The sequence below is a fragment of the Copadichromis virginalis genome, linkage group LG12 (assembly GCF_057382275.1).
Source record: "Copadichromis virginalis isolate Kocher_CV1m ecotype Utaka linkage group LG12, C_Virginalis_male_GT1.1, whole genome shotgun sequence".
Taxonomy (NCBI): Eukaryota; Metazoa; Chordata; class Actinopteri; order Cichliformes; family Cichlidae; genus Copadichromis; species Copadichromis virginalis.
In genome coordinates this window covers 7,826,739-7,850,999 of record NC_140629.1, presented here as the reverse complement: position 1 = coordinate 7,850,999, position 24,261 = coordinate 7,826,739, and the positions used below count along the sequence as shown (strand labels likewise).

At 39.9% G+C, this 24,261-nt stretch overlaps 1 protein-coding gene across 5 annotated transcripts in view; it reads left to right on the top strand.

Moving 5' to 3' along the window:
- The first annotated feature begins 1,561 nt into the window (after window positions 1-1,561).
- The window catches only part of citb (citron rho-interacting serine/threonine kinase b), a 44,635-nt gene continuing 21,935 nt past the window's right edge, over window positions 1,562-24,261 (top strand). For 4 of the 5 annotated variants that reach the window (XM_085474575.1, XM_085474573.1, XM_085474574.1 and 1 more), the window contains exons 1-15: window positions 1,562-1,666; window positions 3,317-3,460; window positions 4,023-4,142; window positions 9,883-10,053; window positions 10,561-10,614; window positions 10,761-10,814; window positions 11,236-11,376; window positions 12,651-12,776; window positions 15,087-15,182; window positions 15,409-15,525; window positions 15,715-15,824; window positions 16,056-16,230; window positions 17,059-17,256; window positions 17,364-17,417; window positions 20,014-20,211. In XM_085474575.1, the coding sequence (XP_085330701.1) occupies window positions 1,658-1,666; window positions 3,317-3,460; window positions 4,023-4,142; window positions 9,883-10,053; window positions 10,561-10,614; window positions 10,761-10,814; window positions 11,236-11,376; window positions 12,651-12,776; window positions 15,087-15,182; window positions 15,409-15,525; window positions 15,715-15,824; window positions 16,056-16,230; window positions 17,059-17,256; window positions 17,364-17,417; window positions 20,014-20,211 (1,767 nt within the window). In that variant the 5' untranslated portion in view covers window positions 1,562-1,657. Of the gene's footprint in view, window positions 1,684-3,316; window positions 3,461-4,022; window positions 4,143-9,882; window positions 10,054-10,560; window positions 10,615-10,760; window positions 10,815-11,235; window positions 11,377-12,650; window positions 12,777-15,086; window positions 15,183-15,408; window positions 15,526-15,714; window positions 15,825-16,055; window positions 16,231-17,058; window positions 17,257-17,363; window positions 17,418-20,013; window positions 20,212-24,261 lie in introns of all 5 variants that reach the window. The other variant, XM_085474572.1, reaches the window with a different exon arrangement.

The window sequence follows — 24,261 nt, the reverse complement described above, 5'->3', positions numbered from 1 at the left end:
GTCAAAACAATTTCACAGGAGTGAAAATCTTTTGGGGATCACACTTGCAAAATTGTTTTTCTAACCGCACCGTCACCATTGAATACAAATGGGACTTTTTGACATCTCATATAAAGTATACAGAGGGAACATGCGCCTCTGACGTGATGTGCTTACAGGCTGAAAAATCATCAGGTGCATGAGGAAGCTAACCTCATGCATCATCACCCATTACAAGCCACCTGCTCCTGCATCATGTTGTGCCAGTGAAACTTGAACTCTAGGCTGATGCAGCTTGGGCACATGCTGCGTGGCCTGTTGTGATACCGGACAGAACACTCAAAAAAAAAACCTTGAAGCATGATGATTACAGAATGTCAGATTTCCGGAGGAAGTATTAGTAAGCACCAGCAGCGTCTTTAGAAGTTCACAGTGTGTGTTGTTCATCTGCATAGTGTGCACAGCTTAGTTTCCACTTAGAAATCCATGCAGTCTTCTGGTAAACATCCTGATTATGGAAAAAATAGCAAAATTTCACTAACAGAGTATTGTCAAGAAACGGAAGTTTTCCTGCTATGTTCATTTCTTTAGAGACATTACCAGCCATCTAAACCCTAAGCTTAAACATTATCTGTACATATTCTGACTTCATTATTTGAAATTTCGCTATCTTTAATATGACCATCCCCCACTGCAAAAGCATTTATATGGCAGAAAATCAGAGGAACCAAACTAGATGCCCTTAAAACAAAATAATAAAGCATTTAAATAGTAAATTAAATGTCTTATGAACACAGTGCAGCGGCAGTAGAGCACATACAGTAGTTGAGCTTGAGCCGAGCTTGTTACTGTAGCGAGGAGTGGGAGGTGAGCCTGTGCTTTTAATAGACATCCTGCCTCTGCCACTCATTCTTGTGCATGCTACTTGATCACAAAAGCTGCCAAATATATCCAGTGGTGGTAAAAGAGGCTGCTGTTGTGAACACGAGCAGGCTATTTTTAGTCTCTACCAGGAGAGAATATATGATCACGTATTTGATCAGCACAGTGGTTTGCTTACTAAATATCTAAGCTGTGAACAGCATCCTTTATCTTCTAGTCATCTGTGGTATCATGTTAATGGAGTAAGTGTTAATGTATAAAGTGTCGCTGCTCTGGAATGACTCTGTGCTATGTGAATTTCGCAAGTCTTCAGTGTTTGTTTGATAAATGCTATTTTTGGTATGAAAGTGAGCATTTGAGTTGAGATTTAAAGTGTATGTAATCACGGTACATTTGCTCGAGTCACTACATGCAGTAAACAGGATTTAATCTAGTTTTGGTTTGATAGTTTTGACAATATACCACTTATTTACTTTTTACATATGTAAACACATAGACACATGAATTCTGTTATGTATGGTCACAGGAACTATCCCAACTGACTTATGGAATAAGTCATCTATACAGTATGATTATGAAAGGTAAGTGTTTTACATAAGAGCACTGAGTCAGCCCTTCATATTTCAAGAGAGGATAAGCAGAAACTGTTTATTGTAATGTGTCTCTAACTGCTATCCGTTCCCTCTCACCTACAGATTAATGACTGCATCTATCAACTCTCCTGATAAGACCATCTCCTTTGGCACAGCCTCATTACTTTAAAAGCACCAAAACAAAGGCCAGGATTGCCAGACACATGTCACAGGTATAACTTTTCACATGGTAAGAGTTTGTTTCTAGAGTCAGCCATCTGTTTGCCAGTTTGCCTTGCCTGATGTGTTTTTCTGTATGTTTGGAATTTCTGGCTATTTACCCTTGTGGCTACACTATGTGCTTTACCTTTAACGGCTATGGTAAGAATAAAAATCTCTCAGGTTCAGCAACTGCTGTGAAAAATATACTAATTAATCCTGACTGATGTGATGTAAGTGATGCTTAGCAAAGAAGCTGCATAATCTTTCTCATAAAGTTGTCGTGATAAAGGTGATGAAACATTTAAAAATATTAAATTCAGTTTTATTTATATTGCATCGCTAATATATATTGTAATATATCTATATCACTAAAGCACTTCTGGATGGATGCAAACTGCATTTCGTTGCCCTGTACCTGTGCATGTGCAATGACAATAAAGTTGAATTCTATTCTAATTCTATTCTATCAAATCATAACATCCATCCCATCAAGACACTTTATACTGGGAGGTAAAGACCTTACAATAATAGAGACAAACCCCAACAATCAGATGCCCTTGTGTGAGCATCCACTTGGTAACTGTGGGGAGGCAAAACTCCAGGCTCGGAGAAGGGGTCCCTTCACCCCCATCTGAGTACGGGGTGTGGGGAACTGAACTGAGAAGGTGCTCAGACATTTACAAGTGAAATAAGGATCCTTATGAATTGTGAATCATGCTAAGCTACATTAGTCCAAGAATAAAAACATGGAGTTGAAAAATGGTCCCTTTTAATTTTTGTTTTGCTGCACAAGCTCATCAACAAATGTTACCATTTTATTTCATAGCTTACACAAGTTAATTCTCACAAACAGATATATTATTTTGTTGAATGTGCTCTACTGATTGGTGGTGAGATTCAGTTTTGTATTGATTGTTTGTTTTTGTATGCAACTCTATCAAAATACTCAAAGTTAGGCATCTGGTTCAGTACATCGAACCAAGCAGCTCGTAACACAAAGAATCCATCAGTGAGGGAGCAGTAATATCTCAGCTACTTCAACACCTCCGTCTCGTTCTTAAGCATATATTTAAACCTGTCAGAAGGAAACTTTGCTGACTTATAAGATCTGGCTAATGTAATCTGTATGACTCAAAACATACCTCTTATAACACCTCCACAAGCCCCAACCAGATGAAGATATAATGAGCAGTGTACTTCAGTGTCCTGAGTCACGTATAAATGTGTGCAGATTTACACCAATCCACCTTTATTCATGTCACTGTATTTCTCTGAGCTGTCTGCTGAAAGACTTGTGAGTGACACATCATTTTGGATTCCTGTACCACACTGACCCTTTGGTTTTACTGGCTGCAACACCCATGCCGTGGTGCTGTGTTTTCGTGAGCATGTGTCTGCATTGTGACTGTGTTAGTGCTGCTATAGACTAAGCGCTGTCACAGTATCTGTGACTGTGCTGCCTGTCCTGCTGTTTCTCTGCTTTCCAACCCTCCTCTTGGCCTGTAATGCTATAATGGCAAATGTAATTGTAACATCAATCACTACCAATGACATGTGGCACCAAACAAGTCTACTGCACTTTTACACAGACACACACAGACAGATAAGCATATTACATGCATGTTGTGACAATTGCACAAATATACTGTTTTTCCTTTCAGGTTGAGCAAGAGATCTCGCTCATTCAGAGGAAGATGTCTGACCTTGAGTCAGTGCTCCAGCAAAAGGACATAGAGTTGAAGGCCTCAGAGACTCAGAGGACAATCCTAGAACAGGATCTGGCCACTTATATCACCGAATGCAGTGTGAGTATCTCCAGGGATTATAAGACAGAGACATAGCACTGGAAAGAGTGTGAAATCTATGGAAACATTTGCTAAAAGCAAAACTGAAACTGAACTACCAGGTAAAAAGTTTTAGTACGCCTTATTTTGGAGCAAAATCGATTTTTATTAGATTTAACAGGAGATTTTATATTAACGTTTTTTATGATGTGTGACTACTGGAATTAATCAAGCACCAGAAGTGTCTCATGATGGTTGGGAAGTGGTAAGAACTGCTTCTACAAGAACTTTGTATTACTACAATCGCTAGCATATGGGCTGCTTCCTCATATGCATGTGTGTGTATGCCATATATACTATGACTCTTGCTGTCAATTCGCTAAAATGCAATGGTAGATGAACAAGATATTGGAAATACTACTTAGCTGATGATAGTACGATTCAACAGCATCCAAAGAGTGAAACAACACCTATTTAACACTAACTATTTATTTCAGGATTTTGATATCAGGTTGATTTATTTTCAGCTGAGTATTCCCAACAAAGTGTCAGCTGACTGAACACAAGTTTGTCTTGATTTCAGAGTCTAAAGCGTAGTTTGGAACAGGCTCGTATGGAAGTGACACAGGAGGACGATAAAGCACTGCAGCTTCTTCATGACATCCGGGAGCAAAGCAACAAACTTCAGGAGATCAAAGAACAGGTAGGACGACATTCCGGGTGTCACATTAGGTCAGCTGGCTGAGAGTACGCCTGATGCTGTGGGCTCAGAATTGAATAATTAATGAGGAAATTAGTCAGCTCTCTACTGTTGCAATCATTTTTTGATTTCATTAAGTTTTGTTCTTTTGAGTGAAAAGACTTTTCTTTAGTGACTGTTTTCCCCTTCGTTTTCCAATGAGTATTCATGCAGTACTTTGCAGTGAAGGGAAGTACAGTATTACATAAATAACGAATTGTTTTTCAAAAAGAACATTTTAAGAGGATTTCATAATGGCAGTCAGATGGAGCAGGTCGAGCCACCAAGGCTGAGTGTGTGGGTTGTGAGTGTTAATTAGACAGGCACATGATGCTGAAACCCCACAGCTAGGGATGGGAATTGATAAGAATTTAGTGAGTCCGATTGCACTATCTATATCACGTGTCGATTGTCATTGGGTTCTCATTGGCTCTGTTTTGAGAGTCAGCACCATCACTAAGCAGCAATGAAGAAAATACATTCATGCAAATGAATTGCAAGCTGTGGGTCAAATGTTTGTGCATGTTTGCTGAGCTATTTCCCCTCTTTGTTGTGATCAGTGAGGAGTTGTTACTCAAAAAGTCATTATTTAACATAATACACGCTTTTATTTTCATGCAATGCAGTACGTTTCTAAATTACTCCAAGGAAAAAGTAATTTGTTGTACTACCTGTTACATTACGTTCATGTTACTCTGTAAAAAGCTGAAACACACTGTCTCATAATCACTATTTTACAATATAAACAACCCCACACACCAACACAAATCCCTAACGAGGACACACATCTCTAAGATCTTTCTCTTAACAGAATACAAAGCTGACCGCACAAAGCAAAGATGAAAACCAGCACAAAAAAGCGATCGCTGCAGTGATTCTGCTTTAGAAACACGAACAGGTAGAAAGGGAGGCTGCAGCCTGACTGCTCATCTGCTTGTTACCTGTTGAAGTTCAGGGTCTGTCTGCATTCACTCAGCTTTCACCCTGGGTTCTTGGCTAGCTTAGCGTTAGCATGCTGTCTTGGCAGATGCTTGCAAAGAAAGTTGTGTTAGCAGCATAATGCGGCTGTTCCTGCCCTGGATGCAGTTTTAAGCTTTATCATTTATCTCGTCCTTTTGTGCAATAAAAATAAATGCGCATATCCAAGCTCTAGACTGCATCACTATTTTCCTCTTCTGAAATCAGCTGATTGTAGCACAAGTGCAAGAATGGATAACTGGGATCGACAGGCAAGGAGACTAACAGTTCCAATGAATTGGACTACTGGGAACTGGTTCTTGATTCCCATGCCTACCCACAACAGGCTGTAGGGGTGCAATCAGTATAGCATTACCTACATCATGTGTAGAAATGCCTCATGTTGGAGTACCCTCTTAATGTAAATGATTGTGGTTTTTTTAATCCTTGAAAAACCATTTTTTATACATGTATATATTCAATTTACGGTATATGGATGGAGCGCATGTACAGCGCTTTATTGGAAAAAGGTTTGTTTACCACAAGCCTGAGAAAGAACTCATCAAAGGTTTAGTTCACTCCTCTGTTTGTAAGACCTTGCTTTATTAGGCTGAGTTGATCGTGCAGTTTTTAAGATGTTAAAATACAGTGAGTCTGTAAAGTGCTTCGACTCAGTGAGTCTCTTTGGAATCAAGAATATGTCTGATATCAAATGAGACAGGAGTGTACACACAGCTCTTAATTAATGAAATCAAAAGTGATGAGTGTGTGGCATGTGTTTGTGCGAGCATGTATAGTTCTGCAGGGGTGACGGCACAACATGAAAGAACGTTGCCAGCTGTGAGAATCAAGCTGATACAAGATTGACAATTTAGGACAAGAGATAAGGAGCATGAAAAATCATCTTCCTGGCATTATGCACCATTTTTTTTCTTAAAAAGCAACCTGTTTTCCTCAGCCTACACTAGTGCCGGTTACCAAGCACTGAATACAGGGAATATAACTGGTTGCCATGGTGATGAGAGCCATATACCTACAAGTGAGGAGAGCGCTGATGCAGTGGGCAGGCTGTCGTGATGAGGTGTTGGGGCCTTAGCTCATACTGTTTGGAAAACAGAAATTTTGACCATCACTTCATATTCTCCTTAAACAAACAGTGATCCGTGTGATGTAAGAGATTGCAAAATACCACTCGGATTAATAAATTGTCCAGAAAAAAAGTGATGGAAGTATTTTCTGGGGGGGAAGAAAATGGAAAAAAAAGCTTGAAATGGAGGGTGATATCCTGTCACAAAGCTGTAAAGTCACTTTGCGAAGTGAGGATAGTTATCACATTGTCTTTTTGGAAAGTTACAGAGATGTTGGACACAGAGCAGAATCAGTTTACAGCTTGCTTTTCACGTAAAGCATACTGTGGCCCCGGGGATCCCTCAGCAGGAGTCTGAGGAAGTTGTTTTTGTGTCTGTTTGTTTCTTTTTCTCAACATTTCAGTACTATTATTCATTTTAGCGTGTTACTGTGCAGAGCTCAGACTGATAACCTGAGAGTGCAGTCAGTCTCACTGAGTTAAGTTAACAGCAGTGAGATTAGGGTTGTGGTTGATTGTGCTGGGGTACTAAAATATCAAACATTATTAGGTGTTTTCTTTTCAGTTTTCTTCTTATATGGAAGCCCTTCATGGATAAATTCTGACTAAAATAAAAAGAATTCAGACTACACTGTCAAATTTGTGAGGGTTTTCTGCTGCTCGTGTGTATTATACAGCTCTGTGTTCCCACTGGTGCCTCCCAGCAGGGTATTTACACCAGCTAAATCCTGCATTTCATCTTGAATAGCATCTGTCTCCCACGCTCTGTCACATGACTGCAGTGTTTATCACTTTTGTGCAGTGTTGGATCAACAAAGAGAGATTGGGGATAGATTCATTTACAAAGAGAAGAACTCTGTGCCAAAGCCAGGAAGACCTGCAAACATATAGAAAGAGACAGTTTCACTGAAGATACAAGAGTAAATAAGACCCACAGAAAAGCACACGGTTCCTTTTTTCTGCTGTATCAACAAAAAAACGTTAGAAGTCATGAAATTTAAGAAAGTACCAAGAAAGAGTGCATGAACTGTGTCTGCATATATACATAATAGAATACTGCATACAAAAAATGTTAGACTTTAAAAAACCCTGCCCAACAATGGTTTGAATTTAGTTTTGCTCCTAATAGGTCCGTCTGTGGAACAGTCCCAAACTAAGCCATGAGATGAGCGAAGATTTTGGCCAGGACTGAGTCCTGTTGACTTTCATTGTTATCAGTTGCAAACTCATGCAAGTTTCAAGAGCCTAACATTTTTCTTACTGAGTGGAAATAACTAAAACAACATTTAAGACAAATTCGATTAAAATTTTTTAGTATAGCACAAAATCACAACAATGGTTGCCTGCTTTATATTGTAATATATTATAATAATAGAGAGAAAACTAATAAAGTAATGAAGAGAAAACCCACCAATCACACAATCGCCTACAGCATAAGCAAGCACTCGGCAACAGTGGGAAGGAGAAACTTCCTTTTAACAGGAAGAAATCTGAGGCAGGACCAGGCTCAGGGAGGGGCGGGGCCATCTGCTGCGACCGGTTGGAGAGAGGTGAGGAAAGAGGTGCGTCAAGGAGAAGTGCTCAGTGCATCATGGGAAATCCCCAACAGCCTATCGCTATTGCAGCATAACTAAGGGAGGATTAAGGGTCACCTGATCCAGCTCTAACTGCAAAACTAAAAAAAGGAAGAAAAAAAGATTTAAACCTAATCTTACAAGTAGAGAGAGTTTCTGTCTCCTGAATCCAACCTGGAAGCTGGTTCAATAGGAGAGGAACATGAAAGCTGAACACTCTGCTTTTAAATATTCTAGGAACCAGAAATAACCCTGCACTCTGAAATGCTCCATTAGGCTGATATGGTACAATGCGGTCCAAGTAAGCGCACCACCCAAATAAAACTAAAAACGCAAGGTTTGAAACATCAGAACACAATTCAGAATCAGAATTTTTACCTCTAATAAGGTGAAAATTGCAAACTACCTTAGAAACAATACATTTATGGATCCTTATGTATTTGTCTTGTGAAGTGAGCAAGTAGGAACAATTTAATGTCATTAATTTGCTTCTTTTTCCTGTTTTTTTCCTTTGAGTTTATCAATTCTTAAAAAAAAATCCGCATAGAAAAGAAAACAGATTAATTTATTTACTTTTTTGTTTGTTTGTTTGTTTGCTTTTTTCTTTACAAGTAAACACAGATTTGAAGATCTCAGTCTTTAGGGGTTTGAGGGTGTTAACAGTGGCTTCCTTCATTGCATCAGCTCATCTAAGTTTTGAATGTCATGTCTTGTCTCAGAGTTTTTTTTTCTGTGCAGGTGTGTGAGCCACAATTATGTTCCATCTCAAGAAAAGACCGCTGCTGTGATTCAGCAATTCACAAGCTGTATTTGTTTAGCACACTGAAAGCTTTCTTTTTCATTTCTTTAGGCCAAATCATCGTTCTGCTAAAGAATTACTGGAATTGGAGAAACATTTCTAACCCATAATCATGATTATTGTCACTATCAAATGGGAGATGTACCTATGGATCCAATGAATTGTCACTATAATGGAAACTGCCTTGCTTTAATGGAGCCAAAGTGGTCATGGTGGAGGCAAATGTTTACTTCAACATGGTGCCAAACCAGCTCAGTGATGTTTTTCTTCCTGGCCCACAGCAGTACATTCTGACAATGTGGGGACTCTTCGGATCACCATGTCTGATGCTGTGTGCTTCGACATAGACCAGTTTTAATCTGCGTCGGCTGAGCACCAATGCTCCCTGGATGCACAATGATGCTAGTTTTTATTAGACTGACAAACAGGCTGATGTACCCTGTAAGCAGATGAGGTGGTTAAAATTAGATTTGTTATGCAGTGACTAATTACTGTTTAACAGACATCTGCAAATGACTGTGGCCGATCATTGTTTCTACATTCTTTTCTCCTTTTAACGGTCTTTTCATAAATGTTTATTTTCCTCTACTATGTGATGAGTTTTGAACGTGTGCCTGGGACTGCTATAAATGATGCAGTGATCTCTAACAAGGACATCTTCTTCAGGTTCTAGTCAAACAATGTTAAGGTTGTTTGAGAAAGCGTGCAGTATTTGCTCTAACCAAATATGCTACACTGGAATGAGGACAATCTTAATGGATACTAAAAATATAGTTACGTTACCTGGATTAAGTGCTTATGATTAAGATATCAAATCCTTGCAATATTGTGCACAAGTATTAATTCAACCCTCATTTGTTCATTGCTTTGCTTCTAAGGAAACAGAGCTTCTTGCGAGTGTTTGTCTTTGTTGTCTACAGTATGTTCAACATGTTTTAGTAAGCTTTCATAAACCTTTAAGAAACCTTATTTCAAAGTTGAATCCTGTCACTGTGCATCTGGAAAGCCCTATTTGTCACCATGTAAAAAACCATTTGTAAAAGTCCAATCGGACAATGCTCCCAGCTTTCTGACTGTAGTTTGATGAAGCCCAAATTTTGAAAAACATCACCATGCTTCCCTTGTGATGATTTAGATTCAAGTCTGAATTATGTGAGAGTACCTAATTTGGGTAGATGTGGTGTTGGGTCAGCATTTTGTGGGACTACTTGGACCCTTTGCTTAAATTTCTGTTTGTGTTCAGCTTCACTTATCCAGTCATCTAAGGTTTCTCTTACCTGTGTGTAGGAATATCATGCCCAGCTGGAGGAGATGCGAGTTTCCATTAGACAGCTGGAGGAGGACCTGTCTGCTGCCCGTCGCCGTAGCGACCTTTATGAGGCAGAACTGAAAGAGTCCCGCCAGGCCAGCGAAGAACTGAAGAGGAAAGCTGCAGAGTACCAGCACAGGATTCAGAAGGTCTGCACTGGAACTAAAGCTTTTAATGATTCAAAGGTTTTAGGAAGGCATCAAACTGTATGAACAGTTGTGGTCAGACGTTTGCATCATGGGCATGAATGTCATGGTATTGGGGTTTTTTGATGATTTCTTTGAAATGTTCTTTCTCCACATTGTTGAGCAGTGATTGTATGGCATACATCTGTAATGGCTAAAACACAAGCATTGGGTGCCCAAGTTTGTGGACTACATTTAAAGGCAGGTCAGTTACAGGAAACCAAACAATTGTGCAACTTTCTAAGGGGCATTAAACCAAATATTAGTGTGGGTGTGTGCATATATTTGAGCCTAATTTTGACCCTTAGTGGATTTGATGAATGCTATGTAAACTACTGAGCATACCTGTAATCTGGCTGTTGGCAATTATAGCGCTCACAGTGACAGAGCAACCACATGATCGTGATTTGCAACTTCTCACTTTTCTAGTAAAGTAGTGATCATTTCTCTTCCTGACCTTCATCTTCACAGGCCAAAGATCAAGGGAAAGCAGAAGGAGATGAGACGATCACCAAGTTGGAGAAGGTAGCTCATGAAGTTAATTTATTCGTGATAAAACTGTGTGATTGGTGAGGGTGAAAATTTATTCTAGGTAAAGACACTGAAGAGTTTAAATGACTTTAATGTGGGATAATATTTCCATATTAAAAGGATTTTTTCCCCCTTTTTAGACAAATACTGAACAGCATGTAAAGATCCAAGAGCTACAGGAAAAACTCACCAAGGTAAAATATTTTTGTTTAAAAGACCAATTAATAATTTATTTGAACTTGTATCCTAAATGGAAGAGATGCAGCAGTATTTTTGCACTTTGAGATGACTTTATAAACTTTTCGTTACCCTTCCCAACCCCCTCCTTCCTCTCTCTGTCTCTTGATTAAACTTTGGTCTCTTGTCAGATGTAGGCTATTGCCAGGGAACGATTAAAGAGTTACTGATTAATAATCAACAGTCAAACAGTTTTGGCTACAATTGGCCTAAATCTGACACAATGCGAACTAAATGTGAAATAATTAACATGTAGCATGTAATTTTCTTAAGGATTTGGTATGAGCAATATAAAGTAGTTTATTTAAACGTAAGAAAGAGAGCAAAAGTTTGGTTATTCCTTCTAAATGTTTTCCATCTTTTCCTTGTAATTACTAGGCATTAAAAGCAAATGCTGAGGCTACTGACCTCCTTCAGACTACAAAACTGGCCAAAGAGCGCATGGAGCGGGATCTAGAGAGGCTCCAGAATAAGGAAGACTCCAGTGACAGCCTACGCAGACGTCTCCGTGAGACTGAGGTACACACACACAAACACTGCTGTCACAGACACTGTACACATGCACAAAGACTTTCATACATGCGTTCTGGGGTTTTTTCTTGCTATTCTGTGTTTTCAGTCATTCGTAGATTTGCACCGTCAAAATTTCTGTGTTAAAAGTCTTAAATAATCTGATAGAAGCACAAACCTGTTCTGTAATGAATCGTTGCTTGTCAGAGAGGTTTTGTTTTGGGATTTGATTATTTCCTGGTTGTCGGGATCTCCCCCCGCTGTCCAGTTCTTGTGAGTGACACCAGATTAAACTAGACAAAAATGTCTGAGCTCAACAAACATTTATTTTCTTTAGTTTAAGGTCTTCAGTCTGTATCCATTATGTAGCGACTGTGTGGTTTTGGACAGAAGGACATTTATTGTGATTGTTCCTGTGAAGCTAACCAGGCTGCCTATTACATTTTACTACATGATCACCGAGTGGCTGTTTCTGTATACAGTTTTATTCCAGGCCACATTCAGGTGACTGCCTTAACATCTTTTTTTTAAAGCAGCACATTCCTTTTTTAAGCCTTTTGTCCTGTTTTGACATAAAAATTTAAGGCTCTAAATCTGGATTGTTTGGACAAAATGATTAGTCCTTTAACAAAATTTTAATTCTAATTTAGATTTTATGAAGCAAATAAAAAATAAAACACTCCAGTATGCAGACAATCAGGCACCAGCAGCACATCTCTAGTTTTAGCATCATCTAAGTTTTAGTATCTTTCTGAGAGTACTAATCTGAATCTGAATGCACTGCTACGTCACACAACTGTTGTGATAAATTAATGACATAAATTAAATGACATAAATATGCAGTCATATAGAAGCTCTGTTTGTAGGGTCTTTTTGTTATGACCGTATCTTAGTACTTCTGTAAACAGCATAACTTAGAATCAGAGAAAAGAGAATATGCAACAAGGTCAAATTTATACAGCTCCAAAGATCTCCTACACCTCCCAACATGAAAGGAAATGAGCTCTGTGGAACTTTAGTTGGGAGTAACTTGAAATAATGAGATATAAACACAGCAGAGATGCATCCCTAACAAGCCAACTGGGTGTGACCATTACAGTATGTCGCCAGTTCTTCCTTGAAGTGGAAATTTAAAGTTAATTGCTGTTCTTATAATTGTGTGTTATGTCTAGATAGCAAAAAAAGCACTGTTTTAGAGCATTAATTCTTTTGACTTGTGGATGAATTTGAAAAAATCATCGCTACGTTTTGTGCATAACTTTTGCTTGTTTTGTGTTATCCAGGATGGCAGGAAGACTCTTGAGAACCAGGTGAAGAGGCTCGAGATTGTTGAGCGCCGGGAGGCCAAACTGAAGGATGAAATCCAGAGCAAGGGCCAGCAGATTCAGCAGATGGCAGATAAGATTCTGGTAACCCACCTTTCATCTTTCAAGCAGAGCAAAATGAAGAAGGAGGTGTGAAATAAACAGAACTCATTGTCATCATTGCAAAAGAAATGCAAATTTACATCTAATATTTTTACATATGCAGTGCTCAGACACTCCACATTTTGTATTTTAATTGCCTTACAGCTGTGATACAACCAGGCCAGCGCTTTGAATCCGTTTACATCACCAGACTGTGTGTGATCAGATCTCTCTCTAACTTTTCCAATAGTTTTGTTGCACCTGTTATGAGAAATTACTCCTTTATTTCCATTGTTTTCTGCATTATCAGCGTCTGAACTGTGTGCCTGAGATGAAAGTATTAAGCATATCCACTCAGAGCTGACAAAACCGTTTCAAACAGACAGTTTAGAGGACTGTGAATCATGAGCTTTTGACTCACAACGATTATAGGGAAATTAATATGAGCAAGCACAAAATACATGCAGCCATCTGAAAAAAAAAAGGTTTTACAAGACTATTTGGTGTCCCGTGAAAAACTAAGAACACCTCGTACTATTCATATGAATTAACAGGGTGAGTGCATTTGCTGATAACCAAACGCATCATTAACATTAAGTGATGATCAGGAAGTGTGAGCACCTCCATAAAAGCAGTTTTTTGCCATGTTGCTGATCTGGATGATTCATGTGTTTATTGTCACAATGCCATAACAGTCCCCTGAGTGTGAATATTACGCAAATTCATATATTGTGCACTGCAGATTCACCTGAAATCAGACTGTACAGTGCTCAGGAAAAAAACAAAACAAAAAGCTGACAGCACAATTTGAAAAAAGACTGATCACATAGGGAGTGTTGCAGCTGGAGAAACCACAAGACAGCTGAAACAATGTACTTTGGGCAGATGAGACCAAAGATGACGTTTGGCCATGATGCTCGACACCACGTTTGGCAAAAACCAAACACGGCATATCAGGACAAACACCGTATACCAGCTGTCGAGCACGGCGGTGAGCAGTGATGATTTGGGCTTGCTTTGCACTTACAATGCAGACCAAGAACTCTGTGTGCCAAATTATTCTAGATTTGAATGTGAGCCCATTTCTCTGAAGCTAGGTAAATGGTAACTGGACTGGCTTTTCTACTCTACCTGAGTGCTCAAAGTGCTTTAACTCATTCACCCATTCACACAAGCACTTAAATAGTTTCTGTCTTTCTAACTGACATTCACACGCCAGTGGATGCATTGGAGACCAACTTGAGGTTAGTATCTTCCCAAGGATATTGGAGATGCAGACGGAAGCAGCCATTGATCAATACACCAACCTTCCCATTAGTAGACGACCTGCTCCACCTCCTGAGCTACAGCCACCCGTTGACCAAAACTTGTTCATGTAACAGGACAATGACGCCAAACACATCAGCAAATTTCTAAGAGAGAGGCTGAAAAAAACAGTCAAGGTTTAGTAATGATCTAGTCATGATCAATCTGATTGAAATGTTATACCTCAAGAGAGCAACGCCGTAAGGAAGAGTGGGCCAAAATTCAACCACAATGATCTGAAAGACATACAGAAAGTGATTATTTCAAGTTATTGCTGCTAAGGCTAGATCTATAAGGCACTAAATTATGGGCATGTTTTGTTGTGAAAACGTTCTGGTTCCCGTGTCTGCTTGTGACAATCAATAATAAAAGAAGTCCCTTTTAAAACTCTGAGAGAGTAACAAAGCTTCTCCATTTACTTTTGATTAAAAAGAAGTCATAGAAATTGACCTTTTGCAGCAGTGTGTGTGAGGTCCACCTGTGCATTCCCTGCTGCCTCTCAGCCAAAATCTGTGCTATTAATAAAGCCCAAAAAAGAGAGGAGCTGACGCTGGAATCATTGATATAAATGACTTTGTGTTACCTGAGCTCCTCTACATCCATAGTAACAAAGACAAGGAAATTTTACACTGTAATCATTGCATTTAATACTAATCTTTCTCCTATATTGTATGAGGGATTAAAAAACACCTGTGTGTTGGTGTTTGAATCTCTCGCTGACTACCAGAGACCACAATCAACCAGAGCAGAGCTAAATAAACAATTGTTATAATTATATCTCAAAGCTCTCAAAACCTGCTGGTGAGCAGCAGGAACCATCGCTTATTGTGATTAGGTGTTAGTGATTTTGAAGTCCTTTGCACTGCCTCTAACAAATGTATGAGTTGTGTTTTGTGATGAAATGCTTTATGCATTACCTTTATGCCAGAAATGATGGCTACTTTAGTGTTTGCGAGCATGGCTGCTGATGTCAACATGAAGCAAGTGACCTATTTGTATTTTGTGTAGGAGCTGGAGGAGAATTTGCGAGAGACTCAAACCACAGCCCAGCGCCTGGAGACTCACCTGAAACAGAAAGAGAAGCTCTACGAAGACAAGATAAAGGTTCGATTTATAAATATGTACACACAATCATATACGCAGACCCATTGGTTTGATGTAAAACACCATGCAGAAATGTCCTGATAAACTTGCTGGAAGTGCTCTGTCTAGTGGTCGTGCCTTAGCTGGGGTGCTGGGAAGAGCAGCAATATGTCATATTCAAATTCATATTTTACCCTGTTAAGTGATATCCCGGCTATGGGTCTGTGGGTTGCCTGGCATTGAGCAGGTGCTAGAGGCCCAGATGAAGGCGGACATGGCCGATAAGGAGATGCTGGAGTCCAGTCAGAGCAAATATGAGGAGGAGGTGCGGGAGAAGTGCAGCATCATCAGTGAACAGAAGGCGGTAAGAACTGACCAGCTTGGGAGCACTATTTCAGGCGTATTTTAATATTTATCACACTGACATAGATTCCATGTTTGGAATAATGATTGTATAATTAAAAAGCACAAAAATCACCCTTAATCCGATCCCAGGAAGACCAAACTAAATGTTTGTTAAGCGTATGTTATAGCTTACACATTTTCTTTTCAGACAATAAATGCAATGGACTCAAAGATGAACAGTCTGGAGCAGAGAATTGCTGAACTATCTGAGGCCAACAAACTAGCAGCTAACAGCAGTATCTATACCCAGAAAAACATGTAAGTACCCCAACACAAAGCATTGTTATTGTGCTCCATAATAACAATAAAATACAATAATAATACAATAGATACAAATACGCTTGTAAGCGTGTCCTTTTATTGTGTCAGGGCAGAGTGAAGCTGCAGCTTGTGCGCAATAATATCTGGAAGGTACTTAATTCTGACCTTGCCGTTGCTACATGGCCTTCTATTTAACCTTTTGCACATTTTGATGTTTTGTCTTGCCAGGAAAGCCCAAGAGGAGATGATCTCAGAGCTTCGCCAGCAGAAGTTCTACTTGGAGTCTCAGGCCGGGAAGCTGGAAGCTCAGAATGCCAAACTGGAAGAGCATCTAGAGAAAATGACTCAGCAAGAGCAAAGCAATAAGAGCCGCGTGCTGGAGCTGGAAACCAGGCTCCGAGAGGTGAGGAGACATTAGAACAGGTGCAGGATATCTCTGCTGATAGATGGTGGTGGATTTTCCAACTGTGTGACAACACTTTTCTTTGTATTTGCTCTGTTCCCTGTCTGTTTGTCACAGCACCATCCGCTTCATAGAGTCTTTTAGTTATATGCTTTATTTTGTACATATGAAGTAATCTTAGTTAATAATATTATAGAGTATCTGCACAGATTTTTTTATCAAAGCATAAAAGGCATTTTTGAATATTAAATAGACGAAGCTGTGCAGTAAACCTCTTCCATCTGTGTTGATCTGGCTCCATGTAGTATAAACACACTTGCGTGGAACTGTGTCCCCGAGTGTATATTGAGGAAATAATTATAGTGTAGTATATATATCGTGACCTCTTGGGGAAGCAGGTGGTGCATATAAAATAGTTGTTTGATGGTAATATATGGACTAGAGCTGCTAAGTTGGACATTGAAAAGGTAGGGACCATTTGATGTGCAGTGCATATTATGATATATGGAGTTTGGGATCCAGTAGCATCATTTAGGATACGTCCAGATGAACAGAATCAACTTTTTGGGATTTAGGATACAGGATATTTTCTGTAGTACTCCATTTATCTCCATAGTAGCTTGTAATTTGAATTTCCCCGGGCCATAAAAGTCTCACTTGCTATTGTAAAGTCAGATGTTACAAAAAGTGAAGCCTAATAACTGAAGGCAGTCAGACATGTGTCAGGTGTAATGCTCTCACACCGAGGTGATGTCAGCATGTGTCTGACTGTGCTGGGGATGAATCGCCTCCTCCTCCTGATCCTGGTCTTTCTGTCTGCTTTTGTAGATTGGGCTGGAGCATGAGGACCAAAAGCTGGAGATTAAACGTCAGGTGACAGAGCTGACCCTTTCACTGCAAGAGCGTGAATCTCAGATCAGCAACCTGCAGGCAGCTCGCCATGCCCTGGAAAGCCAGCTGCAGCAGGCTAAGACCGAGCTGGAGGAGACCACTGCAGAGGCCGAGGAGGAGATAACTGTGCTCAGAGTAAGAGAAATGGAAAGGAAAAAAAGTAGCGAAGATGCTGTCTCATTGATGTTGTGTAATGTAGGCAGTAATATCTGTCCCTGCATCTCTCCTGTCATTCCTCCTAGGCACACAGAGATGAAATACAACGCAAATATGATGCCTTGAGAGACAGCTGCGCGGTAAGCTGCTCACACCCTTATTTTTGTCGTTCGCTCTTTACAGGAATAAACAGCTCTTCTGGCACCGAACACCAGCTGAATCATCGCACTAGAAGTAGCCTCGTTTCAGTCCATATGTGTTTTTGTCACTCTTGGATGAATTAAAATTTAAAATCATTTGACTCCGTGTCACTTTTAACACCTTCCCCGTTTCATCACGTTTGTCTACCTTGCTGGTGCTCTTTATGGAGATGTAAAGCTGACTGCATAAATGTGCATCCTTAAATATGAGCAGGTCTCCACCCTGTTTTCAAAACATTATGTTTCTGGTCAAAGTGAGAATTGTTATTCCAGACACAATTTTTACAGTAATATTAGACTAACTCTCAGAACTGTTCATGGCACCATTGTGCGCATTAACACAGAAACTAAGTGAACCTCCACTAACCAAAGTTAGCCCTACTGAATCAGAAAATAATGCCCTCTATTCGGTGATCATTGCTATTTGGGAGCTCCAAATTTTTTTAGATTTATTTGCTTTACGTTGTTATGAATGAACATTTCCTGGTAACTCTTTGGTTTACTAACACAGGATCTTGTGACATGTGACTAACCTTGCGAAATTATGTTGTCATTTTTCAGGTATTTAGGTGCCGTCAAGTTTATGTAGCTTGAATAAATACCAAAACCGTCACAGTCTTCCTTTATCCCATTGCCCTACTTTTGAGATCCTCCCACTCACAAACTGTTCAGAAAGCGACAACCATAGATTTAGCTGGCCAGTAGTCAGGCAAGCACAGCCAAATTCAGCAACAAGCAGAGCTTGAAATGCCACTCTATTTTTTGCCCTGCTGACTTGCAGTGTTGGTTTAACCATTAGTCTGTGGAGCATTTTGGAGGAGAACAGGATATCTGGACAACTGTGAGCCAAAGTGTCATTTAATTTAGTGAGGTCTCCCGGAAATTATTAATGCATTATGGTGTGCGTTTTGTATTATGAGAGCATTGTGGCGACTAGTCACCGGATGTGGGAGCTCATGATGTTTTCACTGTTTTATGATCTTTTTTAAAAATCTGTATTCATTGAGGTTCATAGCATATCTTCACTTTTTTAACATTGTAGTTAATCAATTGTATATTATAGGATTATAGCTGAAGCCATCATGGGTGTGTTAGACTGCTGTGGGCAATGTTTAAAACTGATAAAGACTGCAAATTCATTGGATGTAGTTATATACAGTGGGGCAAAAAAGTATTTAGTCAGCCACCGATTGTGTAAGTTCCCCCACCTAAAATGATGACAGAGGTCAGTAATTTGCACCAGAGGTACACGTCAACTGTGAGAGACAGAATGTGAAAAAAAAATCCATGAATCCACATGGTAGGATTTGTAAAGAATTTATTCGTAAATCAGGGTGGAAAATAAGTATTTGGTCAATAACAAAAATACAACTCAATACTTTGTAACATAACCTTTGTTGGCAATAACAGAGGTCAAACGTTTACTATAGGTCTTTACCAGGTTTGCACACACAATAGCTGGTATTTTGGCCCATTCCTCCATGCAGATCTTCTCGAGAGCAGTGATGTTTTGGGGCTGTCGCCGAGCAACACGGACTTTCAACTCCCGCCACAGAATTTCCATATCAGCGTTGCATTTACACTCTATAGCATTCACACTGCTCACTGAAAGAAAGATCCTCCTCTGTGTTTTGTAGCAGAGGTAAACAGTAAATGATATGTTAATTTTAATCAGTGAAAGTGTGTGACAGCCACAGATTTCACAAACAGCACTGAGCAGTTTGTATTCAGCAGCGTTGAGGATGCAGATCTAGATGTGATTTACCTTAGCTGTTTAAGTTGCTCTATAGATTTGGTTGACAGATGATTGGAATAAATTGCCAGATCACCGCTGCACTCATTCCACTGTTGACTTCTAGCCTTGCCTTAAGAATTTAGTCGCTGCTGTCAGTCCCCTGCCGAAAGGGAGCAGAAGCACTGAGTCAGTACAGAACAGGCAGCTAATTTATGTACTTAAAAGCTTTGCCTCTTCCCCCCTGCCACCTTGAAATTCTGTGTGGTCCCCTTGTTCCCACAAGAGCTGAGAATAAGGGGCTTTTAACAGACAGCCTCATATAACCCTCATCTCTTTACAGTGTGCACTGTAGTCATGGCTGATTAAAGGAACAGACCGATGCTGATGAAATGATTATTCTCATTCTGAATGCTACTTGGGTTGAAACAGCAGCATAGAAAAATGATTACTGCATTACATCACTAACCCAGATATCTGCATCATGTAATCATGCAGCAGTAGAGTTGAGATTGTGTGGGGTGTTAGGTCAGCTGTTATTGTGGAGGAGCAACGATCTGAGCATTATATGCACAACAGCACCAAAACTTTTTCTTATGTGCGAATTGTAAAATTAACATTTTTATTACTTTTCTCGAAAATCCAGGAATTCTGCTTTTACAGTGTAGGTACACACTGCCTTTGGAGCAACAAAAACACTGTGTAAAGTGTCACATTACAGGGGTACATTTTAGTTGCAGATGGATACTGTGTATGTATTCAGCCATTTAAATGTGAAATATGAATGTTCCCTTTACTCTGTAGGTGATCACAGACCTGGAGGAGCAGCTGACAACATTGACTCAGGAGAATGCAGAGCTTAACCGTCAGAACTTCTACCTGTCCAAGCAGCTGGATGAAGCCTCTGATGAGAGAGAAGATCGACTGCAGCTCAGCCAGGATGTGGACAGGCTGCGTCGGGAGGTGGCTGACCGTGAAATGCACCTTAACAACCAGAAACAGGTGCTGACTTCTGATGATGGTGTACAGTCCTAAAATGCAGATGGGTTTGTGAACCCTGAATAAAAACAGAAACTTAGTTACCAGAAAGCACACTGAACCTCTACTATTAGCCCAGAGAGATGTTTTAATCAGATTCAAGAGGCTTGTTGAATCTCTTGTTAGGGTTTCAGGTGTAAAATCTGAATAAAAATGCAACGATTTGCAATTCTCATAAACACATATTTCATTCACAGTTGGAACATAGGAATAAAGAAATGGTTTAAAATGAGAAAATTTTACATTTTAAGAAAAATAATCACTCATTATGAATTTGATAGCAGAATGCATATGTAAACACTGGGTCAGGAGGCATGTTTATCACTGTGTGGCATTCCCTCTTCTTTTAACATTAGCCTGTAAATCACTGCGAGCAGCTGCTGGACTTTTGAATGAGGAAACTCATCCAACTGTTGTGTGATGTAGGATCCTTTGCTCAGCGGTCCTGGGCCTACTTTGTTGTGTTGTTTGTTTCTTGAGCCCCAAATCTTTTCAAGCCTGTATTCAGCTTTTAGCACTGATGGTGCCTTTCCAGATGTCCAAAGACATAGGCAGTGATGCCCCCCATAATAAGCTGAATGGTCCCTCTCCTCTTAAATCTAGTTGATGTGGCGTCCATATTTTCCAAAAAGAATTTAAAAGTTGGGTTTGTCTCACCACAGAACAGCTTTTCACTTTGCCTCAGTCTATTTTAAATGAGCTTTGGACCAGAAAGGAGAACATTTGTGGAAGTGTTTCAGAATCATGTCTTTTTTTAATGGTAAATGGACTCATTCTTATATAGCACTTTTCTACTCAATCTGAGCACTTCCATAAGGAAGCTTCCTATCTAACGTTCACATACATTTATATTCTGATGGACGCATCTGAGAGCAACATGGGGTTAGTATATTGCCCAAGGATATGTGCCAGACGCACGATCTGATGTCCTCGTGTTGGTGTTCTTCCCACATCATCATAATAAATGTTGTTCCAGGTTCAACATTGCAAGTGACCAATCACATTGTTGTGACATCATACGTTTGTGACTTCGGAAAAAAACGCATTAAACAAAAAATCTACTTAACTTGCGAGAAACCGCCTCCGTCCGCCGATCCAGCAATTTGAATTCTTTGCACTTCATACTGTTCTTTAATAAACGGTAAGCATTATACATATTGTCCTTGCAACATTGGAATTTCATAAATGAATGAATCGCTTAGCTTGCAAAAGTATGACGTCAAACAATGTGATTGGTCACTTGCAGTGTTGAACCTGGAACAACATTTATTATGATGATGTGGGAACAACACCAACACGACGATATCACCAACCTTCTGTTTGGTAGGTGATTTGCTCTACTCCCCGAGCTACAGCCTCCCCTAATGCTGTTTCTTGTGAGGGCCCAGAGATCGCAGGCATCCAATATTAACTTTTGGCCTTGTCCCTTGTCCTCAGAGGTTTCTTCATATTCTAAGAATCTTTTGATGATATTATGTGCTGCAGATTATTCAGGAGAAATTGTTGCATAGCTTTTTGCAGATTGATGTCTCTAAGATGATCTTTTCGTACCCAGTTTTGTTTTGACCTGTTGCTAATTAACCTAAATACTTGCAAAATGTTTAATTTTAGTACCACTTGCATTTTTTCCAATGTTTTATTGCCCCCATCTCAACTTTGAAATAGCTGTTTCCATCAAATTCAAAATGAGCTATGATCTTTCATGAACTAGCAATACAACTCAGTTAAAACATTTGATATATTTTCTGTGTTCTGTTGTGAATGAAATCACAGTATGCTGTTTTCATTTACATTTTACACAGACTGGATTTTCCTTTGGTGCTGGCAAAATTGTTATATGCAGGAACAATCCAGCTGGTATTTTTTATTACTTACCAGCAGATTTATTAGCTTCTGACACTGAATTTCCTGCTCAAAAGAAAAAGTTAGGCAGGTTCAAATCAAATAACTGTTTACTAAGCTCAGGTCAGTAACAGGAAGTCTGTCAGAGAAGGCGTGAGCATCAGATGAAGAGCAGCAAGCAAAACTACATGTACAGACAGGAACACTGTATTAAGCACAGGGAACACTACACAACAATAACATGACAACCAGATGTGAAATAAAAATAGATTTTACTGCAAAGCAAGAGCACGAATCAGATAAGCGAGAAAGAAAAACACAAGCAAAACTCAGATAAAGTGTGAAGTCTGCATTCATTCTCGATATCATTTTGCACGGGCTGCCAGTCATTCAGCAAAGAAACACATAAAGAGTTGACATCTGAACCCAGCATTTAGAGTCACAGTGCTTACCACTCCGCCAACATGCCACCGCTTTTGTGTGGCAGTTGCTTCTGCATGAAAGTTGAAGTCTGTGAGAAAACATCATTTTCTGTTTTCTAAAACACTTGTATTCCTTCCTCTTATTCAAGTTTCTTCACCCTGCCCACTTCCCACTCACAGTCAGACAGGAGCTTTTCACTTACGCTCACATTATTTGATATCTCCACAACACCTGTGACAGGTGACCTAGACATCTCTCCCAGCTCCGAGAGTGCCAAGTGTAAATCAGGCAGCCGAAACACTGGAATAATTTTATTATTGTTATGCGTCGTATTCTCAACGCAGTGAGAATGAGAGATGGAGAGAAAGAGAGGGAGAGAGGAGGCTGTGTGATGGTGTGTTGCCCCTGTGGGAGGATTTGTGTGTGGGTGTCCAGTAGCGCTCTCAGTCCTGCTGGTTGTGTAACCACCGATGGAAGTCATAGACGAGGGATGGGGTGGTGTGTGGGAGGGATGTGTCATCCCCATCACTCCCAGGTCGTGTCAGCTGTGGAAGCATTGGACTTCAGAGGGCCGTGGTGTTGCTGCAGCACCGGCAGAGGCTATATTTGTCTCCCCATGCTTTGTCTAAAGGAGTCTGTTGTAAGACATTAAACATGGAGCTTTGTGTAGGCCTGGTGAAAAATATATGAAAACATTCCGAGGCATGAAAATAACTCCAGGTTCAAATAGTCATTTACATGGAACGTTAGTTGTCAGACTTCATGTATATTATTTAAACAGTTTGTGAGCCCCTGGCTCTAGCATTGTGGTTTCTTTTTAACAGATTGTGACTGACAATGCCATGAAAACATTTTTACTTTTTGACTTCTTAGTTTTTTGCATATTTGTTACACCTACATTTTTCAGATCATCAAACAGTTTTTGATACCCAGTGCCCGATGGGTGACGTGATACCCACGTTTGTGAATATGATAACTCAAGAACAAGGCAAATTACGATTTTCCAATTGATACCGTTGGTGCACCTACACCTGTTTAAGATCGCCCTAAATGATGTCAATCTGATTAACCCTCTCAGGCTCAAATTAAACTTTTTGTTGCTAATGCACAACCAAGTCCTGCAGTGGTACTTCTGAGTAAAAAAAAACACATAAAATATGTATGTGGGGTAATCAGGTTGTTAGTTTTTAACTGTTGCAAATCGGCAACGCCTGCCTCGAGAGGGTTAATGTCTGGACTTTGATTAGGCCAATCTAAAGCCTTCATTTAGTTTTGGGTTTTGAGTCATTCAGTAGGTGGACTTGCTGGTGTGCTTCGGATCATTGTCCTGCTATGTGAACCAAGTGTGCTTGAGGTTCAGAGCGTGAACTGATGGCCATTCATTCTCCATAAGACTTTTATGGTAGAGAGCAGCATTCATGCTTCTGCTCTTTACTGTAATTGAATACAGACCTGGATGGAGTATTTAATTACAACCGTACAGGTCCTAAAGCAGCAAAACAGCCCCAGACTATCACGCTACCACCACCAGGAGGTAGTGTAGGAGTGATGTTCTGTGAAATGCTCTGTTATTTTTATGCCAGAGTCAAACCTTCCTAAAAACATCAACTTTTGGCAAATGTGAGACGAGCGTTTGTGTCCTGTTTGGTCAGAAGTGGTTTTCTCTGTGGAACGCTCCCATGCATACTTTGCTGAACCTTAACTGAAGCGAGTGAGACCTGCTGTTCTTTAGCTATGGTGTTTGGATCT